Below are 17,936 nucleotides of genomic sequence, written 5' to 3'. Positions count from 1 at the left end.
AGTTCTGGTATTAAACTTTTGTTAATATTTTGCATATCAATAGGAAAAGGGTTGTTCTTTCAGAATCAGGCAGAAAAATGGGGGGTCCGTGTGCTTACTTTTTGGCCCTACTTGAATATTTGTTATTTTTCAGTATTTTAGAGTAAAAATTAAAAGTGCTCAAATTACCATTAAATGTGAAAATAAAGTGAAAAAAGTGAATCATTTTATACATTAATGCTCAATATTTTAATTATCACGAACCAAGTAAAGATTTACAGCAAAAATTAGCTAAATACAGCAAAAAATGCTGGCGCAGTGATGATTTAAGTAAAAACAATTTCAGTAAAAAATGGTAAAACTGTGGCTCTACTTGAAGCGAAAAAAGACACAATTTCAAAATGGCCGTCAAATGGCCCATTTCTTAAAATCCCCGTATAAAAAAATCTGCTAAAAATAGAGATGTAATTTTTTGACAAAATTTGCATCTGGCAACTTGCTACAGACACTGATAAATTATATTTGAAAATCTCATAACTACTTTGATCTATGTTGAAACGAGACTTCAACGGGACTGAAACTTCAGAAGAATCATCCTTAAATGATGTCATTAAATGATGTCATTAAAACTATGAAATGAGAGGAAAGATGACTTGTTTGTTTTTAATTTCCATATACATTTTATCATTACTCTTGATCTGCATTCAGGGCATGATATTTTCATGACAAAAATTGTCAATAAGCTTGTAGAGTACACATGTACCTTGAAAATCATTCTCTCAAGAATTCAATTGATGACCTGAGATGCATATCAGAGAGTTCAAATTAAAAGCAATTCAAAGTCTGCAGTAAAGGTGCCCTTTTCTGGACCAAGCACCATGCCCTTTTTATTTCTGTGTGTAACACTACAGTCCTAAAATACAAAATACACAACTAGGGCCTAAGGGGAACCTAGGTATAGAATTTGAGACAGATCCCTTCAATACTTACTGAGAAATAGCGGTAACAAACTTTAACTATCAACATCCAAGATGGCGGCCTGTCGGCCATCTTGTTCACCGATCGGTCCAAAAATGCAATACATGTATACACAACAAGGACCCTTGGGGAACCTGCATGTGAAATTTGAGAAAGATCCATTCAGTACTTTTTGAGAAATAGTGGTAACAAACTTTAACTATCAAAATCCAAGATGGCTGCCTGGCGGCTATCTTGTTGCCCAATAAATCCTAAAATGCAACATGCACAACTAGGGTCTTATGGAAACCTACATGTGAAATTTGAGAGAGATCCCTTCATTACTTATTGAGATATAGTGGTAACAACCTTTAACTATCAAAATCCAAGATGGCTGCCTGGAGGCCATCTTGTTGACCGATCAATCCCAAAATGCAATATGCACAACTAGGGCCCTAGAGGAACCTACATATGAAATTTGAGAAAGATCCTTTCAGTACTTTCTGAGATATATAACACTATCAAACTTCAATTATCAAAATCCATGATGCAGCCTGGAGGCAATCTTGTTGACCGATCGGTCCCAAAATGCAATATGCACATCAAGAGCCCTAGGGGAACATACATATGAAATTTGAGAAAGATCCCTTCAGCCCTTTCTGAGAAATAGCAGTTACAAGAAATGTTGATGGACGGAAGGACGGGCGGCGTCCCACGGATGTAAAGTGTCCCACCTTCTGAAGATGGTGGGCTAAAAAAGCAGTAACAAACTTCAACATTCAAAGCCCAAGTCGTCTGCTTATCGAAAGTGGCACTTGTCGGTGGTAATGTTTTATATGTAGTGTGAATAGGAAATGACCTCGTCCGATACAAAACAGTGTTGGCGAATCCATGTTTCCATATAGCAGTGCACTTTGGCTCTACACCAGACATCTATCAGTCGTAATGTTTACGTCTGGTGTTAGTGTTTTAGAAAATATGTAAGGTCCTAGAAGATCTTAAATATGAAATTTGAAAACGTTTTCTTCCGTACTTTCTGGGAAATAGAGATGACAAGGATTGTTAATGGACAGACGGATAAACGGACCAGGAAGGATGACGATTTGAATTGCAACATCTGAGGATGTTCTTGTTGTGATACCTTACATATGAATTTTCTTGTAAGGAGCATTTCCATTGGCTTATAAATTTACGAGTACACACAATGGTAGGTAAATGCTCAATTAAAAGATCAACAACATTTATGATTTGATAAATTGTATTTGGCGCAAGTTTTCATTACAAACAGTACAATCTCATGCACTACTTCTCTCCACACATCAGCAAAGATTATATACACAGTAAGTTGAATTCTACAGTAAATTGAATTCTACTCAAAAAAGTCAATCTAACCCCATTAAATAATATACTAGAAAATGAAACCAACAAAGATCATAAAATTATCATGAAAAATAATATTTACAAATAATAATAATATTCTCCACCTTAAACCCGTTCATACTTAAGACACATTTAGACTTTTCTAGTTTCAAAGCTGGAAAAGTCCATATTGAAATTTCAGGGGTAGTGACATGCTGAGTAAATTCTTTTTGAATATTGATAAAAGCATCTTGATACATATAAAAAAAAAAAAAAAGCATTGATGACCATAGTTTTTTCTTCCGTAAAACTTCTTTATCTTCACTGAAAGAAAAATACATAGAATGATAATTTACCCAACCAAACAAAAACTACTTTTTTTAACAATTTGAAAACAAATGCAATATTAGAGGAATTTGCAATGGTTTCTCCGATTTCAATAACAAGACTTTATCTTATAAGCCTTGAAGTCTAAATTAACTTTAATACATATTAGACAATGAAACTGAGCTTTACTCGCATTACTGTATAGTTACTTTTTTTTCGCAGGGAGATTAACTTTGCTGTATTCACGGTCAAGTTTAACAACACGAACTTGGATACGTGTGAATTAGTGTGTTCAACCTATTAAGTGCCCAAGGCGCCTTAAAATTGAAAATAATAAGGCGGACTAACCTTTCATGAAAATATTTTACAAAGTAAGCCATGAATCGATTTGCAAAATACATGGAATAAAGAAACCTTTTTCATATTTTTAGTCTGCATTTAATTGAGGTAAGTAAAATTGGGGCCCAAAAAGGGTGAGGGGCACTTATAGGGATGGGGGCACTTATTGGGTCGAGTACGGTAGATACATAGAATGACAAATAAGATAATTTGATAGCATACTACTGTTAGAAATTGATACATGCGTATCTCCCCGAAAATTTGAGGAAATAGCAAATGTTTCTCCTTGCGAAAATAAACACCTATACAGTAAAATCACGGTTACATACAACATGTACAACACAGTTTTATGGTTAAACACCTACAACAAAATTCCAGGTTTCAATTATGTACAATGCACTTCATGAATTATCTCCCTTTGCAAACTCTCTTTCTCTCTATCTTTCTTTCTTTCTTACACTTACACTGAAAGACATGCATGATTCGATAAATATATATTGCAGCTGTTTATAATACACAATCTTTAGTTTTTAAATACCAAGCTTTCCAAACCAAAGGATAAATTCCCAAGTGTAAATAAGCACTTTTAAGGGCCATGAAGAGCAAAGAGGATGGGAAAAAATATCAGAATTCAAAGAGAGAGAGAGAGAAGGTGGGGGGGGAGGGGAGTTGAACCATGATCATTTAACAAATTAAATTTATTTTCCTCATTTTCAATGTTTCCATCAGAAAAAATATTTTTTCAGGAAGCATCAATTTAATGAACTTTCTTTTAAGAGCGATAAAATTAAAAGAAAAGTGTGTCACAGCTAGGAAAAATGCCATAAAAAATCGCAAAATGAATATCATGACTAAACAAGCATGAGCTCCCATGATGTATGATTAGAAGTTGATATAAAAAACATTAAATACATATAACAGAAACAAGTTAAACAAGCAATATCAAATGTAAAATGAAACCTACTGTTACACATCAGCTTTTAATCTATAACATAATTATTTTTTTATATGAGAATTAATAGTTTTAGCACCGAGCATTACAACAGAATCTGGACGTCTATCTAATGTAAATGTACCGGGTGTGTAGGATGAATGTAATCTGGTAACTATCAAATACACTCAAATTTACAATAAGCCTATGTATATTGATAAGACATTGCATGGTAATAAGCCCATGTTTAGTAATAAGCCCATGTCTGGTGATAAGCCCATGTTTAGTAATAGGTCATGTCTGGTAATAAGCCCGAGCCTAGTAATAGGCCATGGTCATTCAGGTATTATATTTATCTCAGCTCTTTGCATCCTTAACTTATTTCATGAGAGGTATACAGCATGCTACTTGATGAAAATGGGGTAAAATAAAAAATATTTAAGCTGATCTATATATTTATTTTAAAAAAATAACAAAAAACAAAGATCAAAGTCACCAAAAATAATTGAATTCCATCAAAACTTCAAGGTTTGACTTCAGATTAATTGTGTTGTTTTTTTATCTGCCATACAGAGAGGATTTCCTATTAAAGGATCTCTGTGAATATAACATAGAGACAGACAGTAAAACATTTACAAAGACGGTGCCTTTATTGACTGAATGTGACGTAATATATTTAAAATTACTTCTAAACAATTCCATAGGTATATTTAGCAGTAATGATAATCAAGAAAACAGAGAGAACAAAAATTTAATGATATAATTAACTGATCTTACGACTTCTATAGAAAATCTTGTATATACACATTATCTAATTGTATACATGTATAACAATGTAAAATTAAAGTTCATTCCAACACGCAGGTTAAAATCAATAAATAGCAATATAGGTTGTACAGTGTGATATATAATTCTAACTCTCAATAATACAAAAGTTTTCTAGATGGTATACTTATACAGCAAACACAAATTATATAATGTTCAAACATATCTTATACATCACCATTTATCTTCTTAGATATTGTTGCCAAACATAGCCAAAAAGTTCAAATTTACATGGAATTCAATGACAAAACATAGTTGTCCCATTGAATTGTTTCATAATTTATTAAACCATTTCTTGTTTGGTTTTGGTTTGGTTCCAATAGATTACAGTGTCTTTTTAACAGCCAGGGTCATTTAACAATATGTTAGGTTGAGATGGTGGAGGAAAGCCGGAGTACCCAGAGAAAAACTATCTACCAGTGGTCAGTACTAGTACTAAGTAACTGTCCCACATGGGATTCAAACTTGCGACCCAGAGGTGGAGGACTTGGGGTAATAATGTTGGGACATCTTAACCACTCGGCCACTTTTGCCCCCTATTGAACTTTTCCATAATGTTAAATATGTTGCCTTTCTAACTTTTTAAGATAGAAAGTTTACAAAGATATTTGAATTTAGGAAACGGATATATAGTACTTACAAGTATGTATGAAACAAAGTATTGAGATTTCCCCCCTTGCTTTTCATCTATTATGTTCAGTTCATCTTTGGCTGAATCAAAAAATTTAATTGATCCAATTTAAATAGCAAACAAGCAATTAAAGTAAATGAATTAATTCTAATAATTTAAGAATACCAATCACAACAGCTTCAGGGTAACTGTTAAATTTATTATAACCGTCTACGAGTTTGGCCCTCTCCAGCCAAATTGATTTAATAATTATTTTTCAAATAAAAAATCTAATTGGTGATACCTGTTGCTATAAAAGCACACCATAACATCAATTTACCATGTTAAAGTACCTTCATAACATAATTAATCATTAAATATGAATATTAAACGAAGTAACAATATGTCTTATTAATTAAAAATCTCATTAACAAGGATTGATGTTTCATAACAATTAAGTACAGACATTATCTGAATACAGATAACAGCAGATTTTTTATTCTGAATCACTAACATCAACAAGTGATACAATAACAAAACTCGGAGCCAATGAGCATTATCTTTCACTCGTGTAGCTGTAGCCATACCAGGAGAACTTTTAAAGGCAAGATTATATAATTTTTTTTTTTTTTTTAATTTAATAAAGGAGTTTATGGTTCTTTTTACTGTTAATTTTACTTACCAAGGGATGTAAAAATGTTTTATTTTGATAATTTTACTAATTTTCACATTTTGTTTAAAAAAGAAACAACCTTAAATATTTTTGCACAATAGTTTTTAAAAAACAAACGAATAAATAAATATTTCCAGGCTGAATGTACATCGTATTGCCACACTTATGTGTTCTATTTCTAATATCAATGAATGTTTTGTAATTTTACTACGATGAAATGGAATTAAATGTAATAAATGCAACTGCATTCGCATTTAATTCTGGGCATTACACGTGCAATTTTAATTACTTTTACCAATTAATTGGTGTGTCAAAGATACGTCTAAATACAAGTATGTACCGGTATGTACATAGACTTATGTACCAGTATGTACATAGACTGTACTCACAGAGGCAATACATTTAGTTCATCAGTAATCATTAATACATGTATCACAAAACACTTGTTCACCATGTTCTCTTTGTTACATGAGTTATGATTGGTCAGTATGTACGATGCTTGGTCCTATCATATTACACTACAGTATCCTCCACATGCTGACCCTTGACCTCCATCTGCACCTTGACCTGTTAAATTCAGGCCCTGTTTGTCAGTTTCCCATAGTCCTGGTGTCTGTATGATCTGTTAAATGATAGAGGCATCAATTCAGCTCTTCAAAAATGTTTATTATAGAACCATTTTCAATTGTCAAATCATATTGTACATGTCACAGTATTGTATTTGTTCCAATAAACACCCAATTTCTAAATAAAACCAGTTAACATCCCCATCTGCCTTCCCAGTAATAACCCCATTTTCACGTCACAAAATTTACCTTGGAAACATCAAATTCCCGAACGGGGCACAACTACATCATATAAAGCTGACCTTGAACGACCTGCGCTCAGTCACAATGTGGATATAATTCAATTTCGCTTGTAACGAGCATTTTCATTGGCTGGGAAAATTTATGTCATCATTTTATAACGTAACAAATGACGTCACTGTTTGTAACGTCGCCTCTGAATGGCTTATATACAGCGTTATAATGATTTCATGGAAAAAACGTTTATCAAGAAATAAGGAATTTTATTAAATTATGTTTAGTTATAAGGATTAACTTGAAGATATTATATTTAATGGCGCTCTACCATAAACAGGTTTTTTTTATTCTCAAACCACATAAAGATAAAGGAAAAAGCTGGTTTAGTTAAGTGTTGTTCCATCTTATTCTTTCTGGGTTTTTTTATCAAATTTTCTTAGTTTATCGATATAAAATATGGATATTCATTAAGTTTATATAGATACAAGTTCTTTCGCAATAAAGTGAAATATTTAAGAAAGTAATGGTGTTTGAACGACATATCACAAAATATTGAGGGAAACAGCCATAACTAACACCCTTCTCAAGCCGACTGTCTCCCTGGGTTAAACCTGAATAAATACTAAATTGACCCGTGACGTCATCACACCTCGCTTTCGTCGTCATCAGTCACGTGACTTGGACGCTTCTTCCCACTGCCCCATCTGTGGATGGAGTTCTGCTGAGAATGAGTGTTTGGTACATTATTTTGTGTCTGTGTGGTCGGTACTGGCGCAAAACATTTAACTAGGTTCACAATTTCACATTGCATACTTCCTAAAGCCTGAATTATATTGCACAACGCTTTCTGGTTTTCGTTCATAACTCTCCTCAAAAATTCTATATCGTCTATAATTTTAGTATTCATCTTGCTGTTCGTTTGAAGGTGTTGTAAGCGTACATCAAGAAGTTTTTGAGAGCGTTGTATGGCGTCCAGTTGAGGGATAACTAAGGTTGTCGGCGCAGGCGCCGCCGGATTTGATATCCGTCTGTTAGCGCCTTTCCGTCGAGGGGGCGGGGCTCTCGAATCTGAAAAAACAAAACAAACGGCAGATTGAGCGATAAACTATATGTTTCATGCCAGAATCTAATTATGGTGATATTTGTCTAAAATGTAGTTAAATGATGCAAGTACGTATACGATAGATGAGGATAAAGTATATAATAAGATAGTGCTTTGAAAATGTATTTAAAGATCAGGAGAACATTTTCTTCTCTTTTGAGAATAGACCAGTACTGATCAGGCGCTTATGGCTATTATGGAACATTAAGGATTAAAGTTGACTAATAGAATATTACAAGGATCTGTCAAGTGCACAGGTCTATCTCAACCCGTGTGAAAGATTTTAGCTAGTCGAGGGTTGACGGTCAAAATCTTTCACGAGGATTGAGATATCCCTGTCCACCTGACAGACCCATGTTGGATTCTTTTTCTCCCATACTATAACGACAAATGGTTAAAATTCAGTTATTCGTAACAGTTTCATAGCACCGCCATCACATCGACGTCGCAGTGCGTAAAATCTAATGACGTCGTCGACAATGATTGCCGCATGTATTGATGACGTCACGTCATTGTCTCTCCCGTGTGAGGTGTCTTTCCCTCTCGTGATAAAACGACATGATTATGTTTCCCTAGAAACTGCAGGATAACTCTGCCAATTATGAGAAAAAGGGACATCTCAACCCGAGTGTAAGATTGTGTCTGGTCAACATAAGGTTTTACTCGAAGGTTTAGATATCCTTGTCAACTTGGCAGACTTATGTTTTATTTTATTTCTCCCATATTTAGAAGAAAAATGATGAAAAAATGATGAAATATTAAATGTTTTAATAATTTTACATCATCCCTCACCTGGGAACCCTAGGAACTACGGGACATATCCTACTGAATTATGGGAAACATATGCATCATGCCATACACAAGTTTTATATGTTAAGCATCTTGTAATATACATAATATATCTGGGTGGACATTTGAGGTTTGAATTTGTATCAACAAACAAAAGTGTCTTTATTGCATAAAACACACATGCAGGCACCAATATTGAATATTCTTATTCTAGCAATTTCAGAAATAGTTTATTTAAATTTACAAAATATATCGGCGATTGGTTAAAATTGTAATACTAGTTCTAAGAACCCTTTATATCATTCATGAATATTATTTCGGATGTAAAATGCAATAATGCAATATTTGAAGAAATGTGGTTATCATATATTATTTATTTTGATATCTACACTAGGTTATGTAAATATATCATTTTCAGTGAGGTCTACTTAAGGCTTTATTAACCCCCAAAATTATAAACCAGGGGCGAAGTTTAAGCCAAAAATATCAACCAGGGGCGAAGTTTAAGCCAAAAATATCAACCAGGGGCGAAGTTTAGGCCAAAAATATAAACCAGGGGCGAAATTTAGGCCAAAATAGAATGCATGACTAATCTAATGTTAAAATACCGTATAAACTCTTATTTAAGAGTGAAAATTTTCACGATTTCAACAATAAAAGGAGAAAAATACATTTGCGTACATTTGCGTATAATGGTTCAACAATTTCTTAATATTTCATGGATTACATTTTAGCGATCATAGCATTATACCATGAAATGAAAATGAAATGAAATGAAAATATTAAACTCGTAAAAATAACAGTCTATACGGTGATTAAAAGAAAATATATGATATACTTGTCTTGTGTACTTACGGTCATAATACGTACTTTTGCTGTGCATATGAGGGCCCACATCATCTTCCTCTTCGTGGATTGTAGGGGGCGTGGCGTACTGGATTCGGTTGGGAGCGTTCGGTACAGGAGGGGGCGTGTCGTTTGTATCGGCAATCTCCACCTCCTCCGACCGGATATTAGGCCCGCCGTCTTTTACTATAAATATACATTAAACGGTTTACTTTAAACATATGTTTATTGTTAAAAATATATATAACAACGAGGATTAGGTTGCCGCAACTTTGAAAGCCTTTTCCCTCACCACCTGTTAAAGCTGATTATTGAAAAACTATGCAATAAGTTTAAAATTGTGATATGATGTTTAAATGATAAACAATACCGAGCTTCAGAATCTATTCGTTATTTGGGCGCTGTGATTTTTGTATGTTTATATCAGGATAATTCCGACTTAACGAAGATCGATTTATTCGAAATAAAAAAAATTAAGAGAAGGATAAATTATTTAGACTCAGGCGGAATTTCGATCGACTCAAGCTATTTCGAGTCAAAGAATTTCGACTGTATGTGATATTTGTTTTTGTCATACTTACAGTTTTCCTTTTCATCCTTCGCTCTCTCTAGCTTAAATAGATATCTCTTTACCAGTCGCTGTATCATTTCAGAGTAGGATGTATTGTCAGTTTTCAGTTCCAATGATTTGCATATATTTTCGCGCCTTTTCTGCATAACAAATGAATGGAAATTAGCATAAGATACGGCATAGTCAACTAGTAGAATATATAGAACAATTAATAACAATTTTTACCCATGTTCCGTCATACTCATATTACTCCATTTGGTGGATTAATCACAATGTACATCTGATATTAAGTGTTGGTCGATAATTTTATAATACAACGTAATACAAACACATAAACATTTAAAACACATACGGACACCATGCAATCATTTTAAAACTTAACACTGTTAAACAGCCATGCAGCATTAGTCGCTTGACATTATCTTAGTCCAGAGCACTAGGTGATATGACGTCATGGTCGATATTTGGACTGCATCAGATTGACGTTCTAGGGCGTCATTGCCGATGTTTGGACTGCACCAGATTGACTTTTAAGGGCGTAATGGCTGGCATTTGAACACCACAAGATTGACGTTTTCCTGGCGTCATGGCTGATATTTGGCCTACACCAGATTGACGTTTACAGGCGTCATGGCTGATATTTGGACACCACAAGATAGATGTTTACACGGCGCCACGTACTGTTCAATGTAGCGCCTGTGAAACACCTTTCTAGTAGAGTACATTGTCTTAGTCGCCTTTCATCACAAAACAGGAGTGATACAGATCCGGATGAGGAAATGTTAAAGTTTTATCAGACTTAACTATACAAATAAGGTAAAGCAGTATCAATGAGCACTATGCATATTTAACAAGCATGGACAATTGGTGTTGACACATGTGTTAGTTATACTGACGCCAAAAACATGGAAAAGCATTTAGGTCAGTGATTCGAAAACAACAATCGGAGGAGTAATTTAGGCGGTAAACCAGTAGAGGAAACATACAAGATACTCGCCCCTGATTATAGGATTACGCCGTGCAACTGTTGCAAATGTAAGTATTCATTATATAATAATGATAAGGTCATATGTGCTATGGTGTGAGACTATCAGATCAGAAACTCAAAAAAACCCACCGCAACAAAACTATGATTTGGTGTGTATTGCTCATAAATTGGAAGTGAGACATGTAATAGAATAGTTTATCAGTTGTTACTGTATCGAATTTTGCAATTCGCCATACAAAATAACCTATTACTGTATAACTGCTAATATGCGTGGAGGTTTAAATTTCGCCAACTTTGCGAATTATACCCCAATTCGCAAAATTTTTCATACCTCGCCAAATCTGCGGATTCTACCCAATGTGCAAAATTTCATACCTCGCCATATTTCATGGATTTAAATGGCGCACCCTGTCACGTAAATGACACTTTCAAAGGGCACAGAATGATTCACGAAAATAAATCTTCGCGAATAATTTCCAAGCAGTAAATCGCGAAATTTTACACCCGCAAAAAATAAAAACCATACAGTATCTAACTATTTTTGTTTGTTTTAGTGTATTTATGGCTGCATTCTCTAACACACGCCACATGTAATATGTATGGATACACCAGGTTCGCCAGGAATAGCATCAGAATATACATTAGTAGTGAAAAACATACACAGAACAACAAGAATGTCGACGAAAGGCACACCTGGCCACATTTAAAAGGTTACCTTGATAAAAGTCTGTTTCCTCGCCTTCTGGTACACCAACCAATTGCTATCAGCCATGGCAAATAGGTCTCTGCAGAACTTCCACAAATAGCAGAAGGACTTGATGGAAGGTATCATGTTGAATGGTACGGGCAAAGTGCTTCCCTCGTCCATGTAGTTCAGCCATAGTTTCGTACGAGCGAACTTCCATTCGACGTCGCAATCCGTCTGAAATATTATATAAACATGTGTATATTTGTACTGAAAGTTGTTGCATTCTTAGCTTGTGCTTACTTAAATATCAAAATGAGTGTTTTAACAGTGGACGCTTGTAGCCGCGAAAGCAAAGTGGTTACGATGTCTAAAACATCTGGCTTGCGTAATCAAGACAAGAAAGGGCAGTAACCAAGGAGTTGCTGTCTGAAGTTGGTTGTCTCCGTAAACTAGAGATTTTATTCTAAACGACAGGCTCATTTAAGGACGACGTGGCAATGATGTGGAGAAATCTGGAGTGCCCAGGTAAAAATCATCGGCATAGCTACGTAGGTCGGTTCCCGGCAACTGCCCCAGTCAGGTTTTGAAATCACAACCTAGATATGGAGGGTTGTGGTAATATTACGAAACATCTCAACCAGTAAGCAGTTGCCTGCTCTATTAAAATTCATAAAGGCTCAGATTGTACTGTGTGAGGTCGGCGTACCCATACAAATCCTATGATGATATGAACATGCATGGAATCGAACTGAACCGACATAGACGTTTTCGTTAAATATACTGTCCGACCCCATAGATACTATCCAATGAAGAAATGAAGAGAAAGTCTTTCTCTCTCTTTACACAAAAGAATACTTAGTAAAATATCATAAAAAATCCTATTAAATTTTACAGTTAAATCTTAAGCGGCAAAATCAAACGCCTTACCATTGTAAACTATTAAACTCCTTTTCAAGAAGTGAAAAGTGAAGGGGGTCTGTAATAATGCGTGTTGTAGCCTCTTTGCTAATATATATTATTATTATCTCAAATCTATCATCGCAAAGCCTTGTAAGTAAATCAAAACAACTTGTCTGCCTGGTGTACATTGGTATGAGCGGTATAAAACATACTTAATGATTGCCACTGAAGTAATAAGCGGAAGAGCAAAGATATAGCTCTTAGAAGTGGAAAAACAAAAGTTTCTCACGCAACGCTTCAGTCGATTGCTCTAACTAGTTATAATTGGAACCCCATGTTCAAGTAGTCAAAGATAGCCCTATTGTAGAAACCGTCAGAGGTGGTATGATGATGGCGCCCCCTGATGGGGCGCGCGGCTTGCAGTGTGCGTGAAGTTGGATACAATTAGTTGGCTCCGTTACTAACGGTCGACTATGATGTGTTTTAGCACAGCAGACAATCATGCGAGGGCGACTTCAAACGAAGTGGCAAACGTTTTATGATTTTATCGACATTAATGCAAGCAGACGACAAATCAGCCTCACATACACGATACACTGATATGTATATATAGTTTATGTATAACATTGTTCCCTATAGAGTTCTCTGTGAAGTTATATCCCGACTGATAGCCTCTATTAGATAAACGTTTATTATCTGTTTATAAATTCGTCACGGTTCAATGGATCTATAGACATGTCGAGATATCGAGTGTAATTATATCATATATATTGTGATTCGCATTGAAATTAACGGTTTTTATTATCAGAGATGACATATATAACTTTAGCAATGCACACATGTAACATACACTATATGCATGTACAGTACAAAAATACATGACTCTAAACTCGCAAACTTATGAATTAAACTGTAATAAGTTTAGTAACATCATTACAAATACTAAATGTCGGTGTGTAGAACAAAGGAGTTAGTACGATACGCGATGAAATCTATAGCGAAAACTTGCAATGCATGTTAAATAGCTACTTTAAAATGACCAATTCGTCAATCCCTAAATGTACCTTGAGCACAATAAAATCAACATCGCTAAAAATAAATTACATACTATAATGAATCCACAACATGTTTAAGAGCTTAGAAATAAATGAACAGAAAAGAAATGATTAGAAGTTATTTTAATGTATTTCCATTCATGATAAAACCATTATAAAAAAGCGTGTTGGATGTTCAGTTATACTCACAAAACAAATATTTCGTACAACACGTATAGACACAATAGCATAAGGATATTTCATTAAAGATAGTGGATAAAAAAGTTGTTTCATAGACATGTACAACAGCACGAAGAGGTAATAATTTCTTGATAACAAAACTAAGAACAGTTATCTCATGGAGCACGTAATACATGGAACATGTCTACTGAAACATACTATCCTAGTACATTGTGTAGACTTCAAACTCTAACAATGATAGAGCACAAACAAAATAAGTGGAAAGGAGGTTATAACATGATGTAATGGCAACGTTGAAACTTACATGGTATATACATATAAAAGTGGACGTTACACAGAGATGGATACTGTGAACACTTACAGAACAGTGAATGTTTACTTCAAAAAGAACGTTAGCTATCTCATTGTCCACTTGAACTTTCAAACTACTAAAACTCAAAAGTCAAAACTACTAAACAGAACGTTCAAAACTAATGAACAGAACTTTTAGCTAATAGTCATATCAGGATAAATGTTTTACCATAGAGAAACCTTTTTTAAATTCTTTTGATACAACAATAGATATTCAATGATGATACTATAGAGAAAAAATTGAACATTAAACAATCTTCTCAAGTCTCATTACGATAAATGTTCTGCCATCGAAAAGTTTTCTTAATTCTTCTATCAATGGTAATAGTAAAGAGAAAAAAATTGAATACGTAGCAAAAGTTACATCTTAACGATACTAGCACAAAGTAAGTATTTCATCAATTAAAGCAAAAAACAAAATACGCTTTTAATCAATGGTAATAGCAAAGAGAAAAAAATTGAATACGGAGCAAAAGTTACATCTTAACGATACTAGCACAAAGGAAGTATTTCATCAACTAAAGCAAAAACAAAATATATTTTTAATCAATGGTAATAGCAAAGAGAAAAAAATTGAATACGGAGCAAAAGTTACATCTTAACGATACTAGCACAAAGTAAGTATTTCATCAATGAAAGCAAAAACAAAATATACTTTTAACTTATACTTTCACTTTTAACTTAAAAACTAACCTGGATATCCTCGAACGAATGGCTCATCATGGCGATCAACATGTTGATGAGGACGATGATGATGACGACGTGATATATTCCGAAAAGTGTGAGCCCGACTCCCTCGACGATGGAGGTACTGCTCTTCATCAACGACTCCGGATCATTTGGGCTGTAAACTACAAAACAACCGGCTTAGTACATAGTTTATAAAGAGCCAGATAATAATAAACCGCCATTTCTCACTGACTGATCAAAGCGCACCACTTCTGCTGCTCATAACTATATAGTTATTACGTTAGAGATGAAAAGGTCGGAACTGGTAGTGTAATGTTCTAATGCGCGCAGTGCTAACATTCTTATGTACACTGTCTGTAATTTTACCAAGCATTGATGCCACGCTTGTTTCGATTTTGGTTTGCTATACGTCTGTTTGTGTCAGAAATTCCTAATTTACCATCATATACATCAGAGTCGTAAACAATTATTTACGTTTATTCTCACCCTCTTTCAAGACCTATAAAATTACGAATCGCTCACGAAAACCACGCGCACCGTGTCTGATTAAGGGAATGGTGATTTCCAAAAATAGGTTCTTGTTAGTATATCTAACATTGATGAATATGTGATATAGGTCATATTTATTGGTAGTTTTGGTATCAAAAGGTCCTAAAAGGGCCAATACGTAGTATTATACAAAAATCTGAGGTAGGAAGTATGGTTTCAATTGGTTGGTCTACCTTTACTTACGAAAGAGGCAAACGTATTTTTGATAGAATTAATGTTCAGAGCATAGAGTAACGGAAATAAAAATCTAAAACAAAAGTGTTTCTGTCGGCAGGGAGATTAGTGTAAAATGTAATTCTGTATGATAAATACGAAGTACGCGGGTGGTCCTTTCTTCAGAAACCACACAGTGCTTTGTGTGAATAACAACCAGTACCATTTCTTGTTACGCAGCTTACATCACCAAAAAATGAAATAAAGGGCGTGTTTTTCGAAATTACTTCAAAAATTAATGGGTTGTGGTTTGTTTGCATTCTAATAAAAGGCGGAAAAGCATGAGAAATATCACCATCATAAGAATTAGTTAAAGATATTAAATTAAAATTACAGAGATATGAAACCAACCGAAATTAATAGTGGAAGAACACTTCAAAATGCAATTGTATGTCTTCGTGGCCTTATCGTGAAATTATAACATGGCATTTTAAAACAGTCAGATCCCTGTTTTAAAAGACGTTACCAATTAGTTTTTCAAGACTGTCTTTCGTAGATATGAAACATTGAGGTATTCTTCCAATGTGGGAATAATTAAACTTATTACAGGGGTATAACACATCTTCTAATTCGATAAAACACATTCCTTACCTTCAAAATTTGAAAGAGTAATTTTTCTACGGCATTTAGGCATTCATTTTACCATATTTTTTTTTAAAAAATACACTGTGTTTTGACTGACAGATTATATTTTTCTCAACTAGAAAAAAACCTCAGGATTGTAAATTTCAAAAACAAAAACCATACTGTTTACTCTTACTAAAAACCACAAGCTATGTATGAATAAAGGAAATAAGATTTCTGCCAGAAGGGATACAAGTAAAGCTACACCACCTGTGATTAAACAGTATAAAAAGCCATCTTCACCCCTCGCATCAACTTTGCCAGACAGAGTTTCATGAATTCTCATCAACTTAAAAAATACCTTAACTTAAAAGGATCAATGAGAAAACTGGCATGAGTAGAAGATTCATTGACTTTAGTTTTACCTAAGAGAATTGTAAGTTGAGAACTGTCTTTTACTTGACATGTAATTTGGACCATATACTGTATCATTGTAAATTTTCTAGATCATATATACAGAGATTCTTCCATACGAAAATGATTCCAAGGTCTCTATTACTCATTCGTCCTTAATCATAACTGAAAATTTCAATCTTCAATTGGTTGTGCAAATTTATGTATTTCACATTTAAAACAATTATAATCAAATCACACAGTCAATGATGCGATCATAACCATGAAATTTAGTAATCCAACATGGATACTACAAGATATTAAACAGTAATACCCATATAGGATAAATTTTATCTCGTATCTACGGATGTAACACTGGTTTATTTTATGCAATACATGCATATCATATAAGGTTGTATTACCATGGCTAGGGACGTCACGGCGTCAACAAAAGGCGGTTTCTCAGTAAAATTTGAACACCTGTTTCAGAAAGCATGTTGGTACTATTGCAAAGGACACACAAACTGGGTATTACGTTACAACTATCGTGCAATTTTTATGTTTAAAGATTCGAATTGCAGGTACCGTTTTCTTAAATTTTTACCTTTACAATATACAATATGGCGTAAGATCAGTAATAATAGCTTCAAGGAATGAAAGAAAAGTATGTAATAAAGAAGAGATATTCTATCCTTGGGATCACAAAATGTTGTAAAACCTTTGGCAAACACCGGGTTTTACTGCATTTTGTGACCTTCGGGTAGAAAATACCGTTATTTCATAACCACATATGAAAGAGCTTCTAATACTAGATAAGTCTTATAATAATATAGACTTCACAATGCATAACAAAGACATTTAGAGTAAAATGAATGTCTTGAATCATTAACAGACTTCAGATGAATACTAGAAAGTTAATAACACTCAATGTCTATTAGTAATAGAAGAAATACTTTTAATACCATTAGCTCGGGAAATGGATGTTAGTAAACAAATATCGTTTCTTTTTTTATTTTGCTATAAAACTGATACTTATAGTCGATTTACAAATTAGGAATCCTCAATATTTCAAGAAATGTAATAGTTCAGTATTTTTGTAAAATTTCATTAAACTTATTTTCTTATGTTTTAATTTATGTGCCCTTAAACAGTTTTCAACGGATGAATTTTCTTAGAACACCATACAGTCGTGTATTTTTGAAGGAGTTATATTTTCACGATTTCGCGGGACAGTACCATGAGCGTGAAAATTTA

At 34.0% G+C, this 17,936-nt stretch overlaps 1 protein-coding gene across 1 annotated transcript in view; it reads right to left on the bottom strand.

Moving 5' to 3' along the window:
* Nucleotides 1-6,832: 6,832 nt before the first annotated feature.
* Nucleotides 6,833-17,936, bottom strand: part of LOC138323987 (short transient receptor potential channel 7-like) — an 81,169-nt gene continuing 70,065 nt past the window's right edge. The window contains exons 12-16 of the mRNA XM_069268956.1: nucleotides 14,967-15,124; nucleotides 11,815-12,021; nucleotides 10,122-10,251; nucleotides 9,550-9,726; nucleotides 6,833-7,871 (exon numbers count right to left, since the gene is read on the bottom strand). Coding sequence (XP_069125057.1) covers nucleotides 7,447-7,871; nucleotides 9,550-9,726; nucleotides 10,122-10,251; nucleotides 11,815-12,021; nucleotides 14,967-15,124 — 1,097 coding nt within the window. The 3' untranslated portion in view covers nucleotides 6,833-7,446. The remainder of the gene's footprint in view (nucleotides 7,872-9,549; nucleotides 9,727-10,121; nucleotides 10,252-11,814; nucleotides 12,022-14,966; nucleotides 15,125-17,936) is intronic.

The sequence above is a fragment of the Argopecten irradians genome, chromosome 5 (assembly GCF_041381155.1).
Source record: "Argopecten irradians isolate NY chromosome 5, Ai_NY, whole genome shotgun sequence".
NCBI lineage: Eukaryota > Metazoa > Mollusca > Bivalvia > Pectinida > Pectinidae > Argopecten > Argopecten irradians.
Note: the sequence above shows the minus strand (reverse complement) of the source record. Positions and strands in the feature narration are given on the sequence as shown.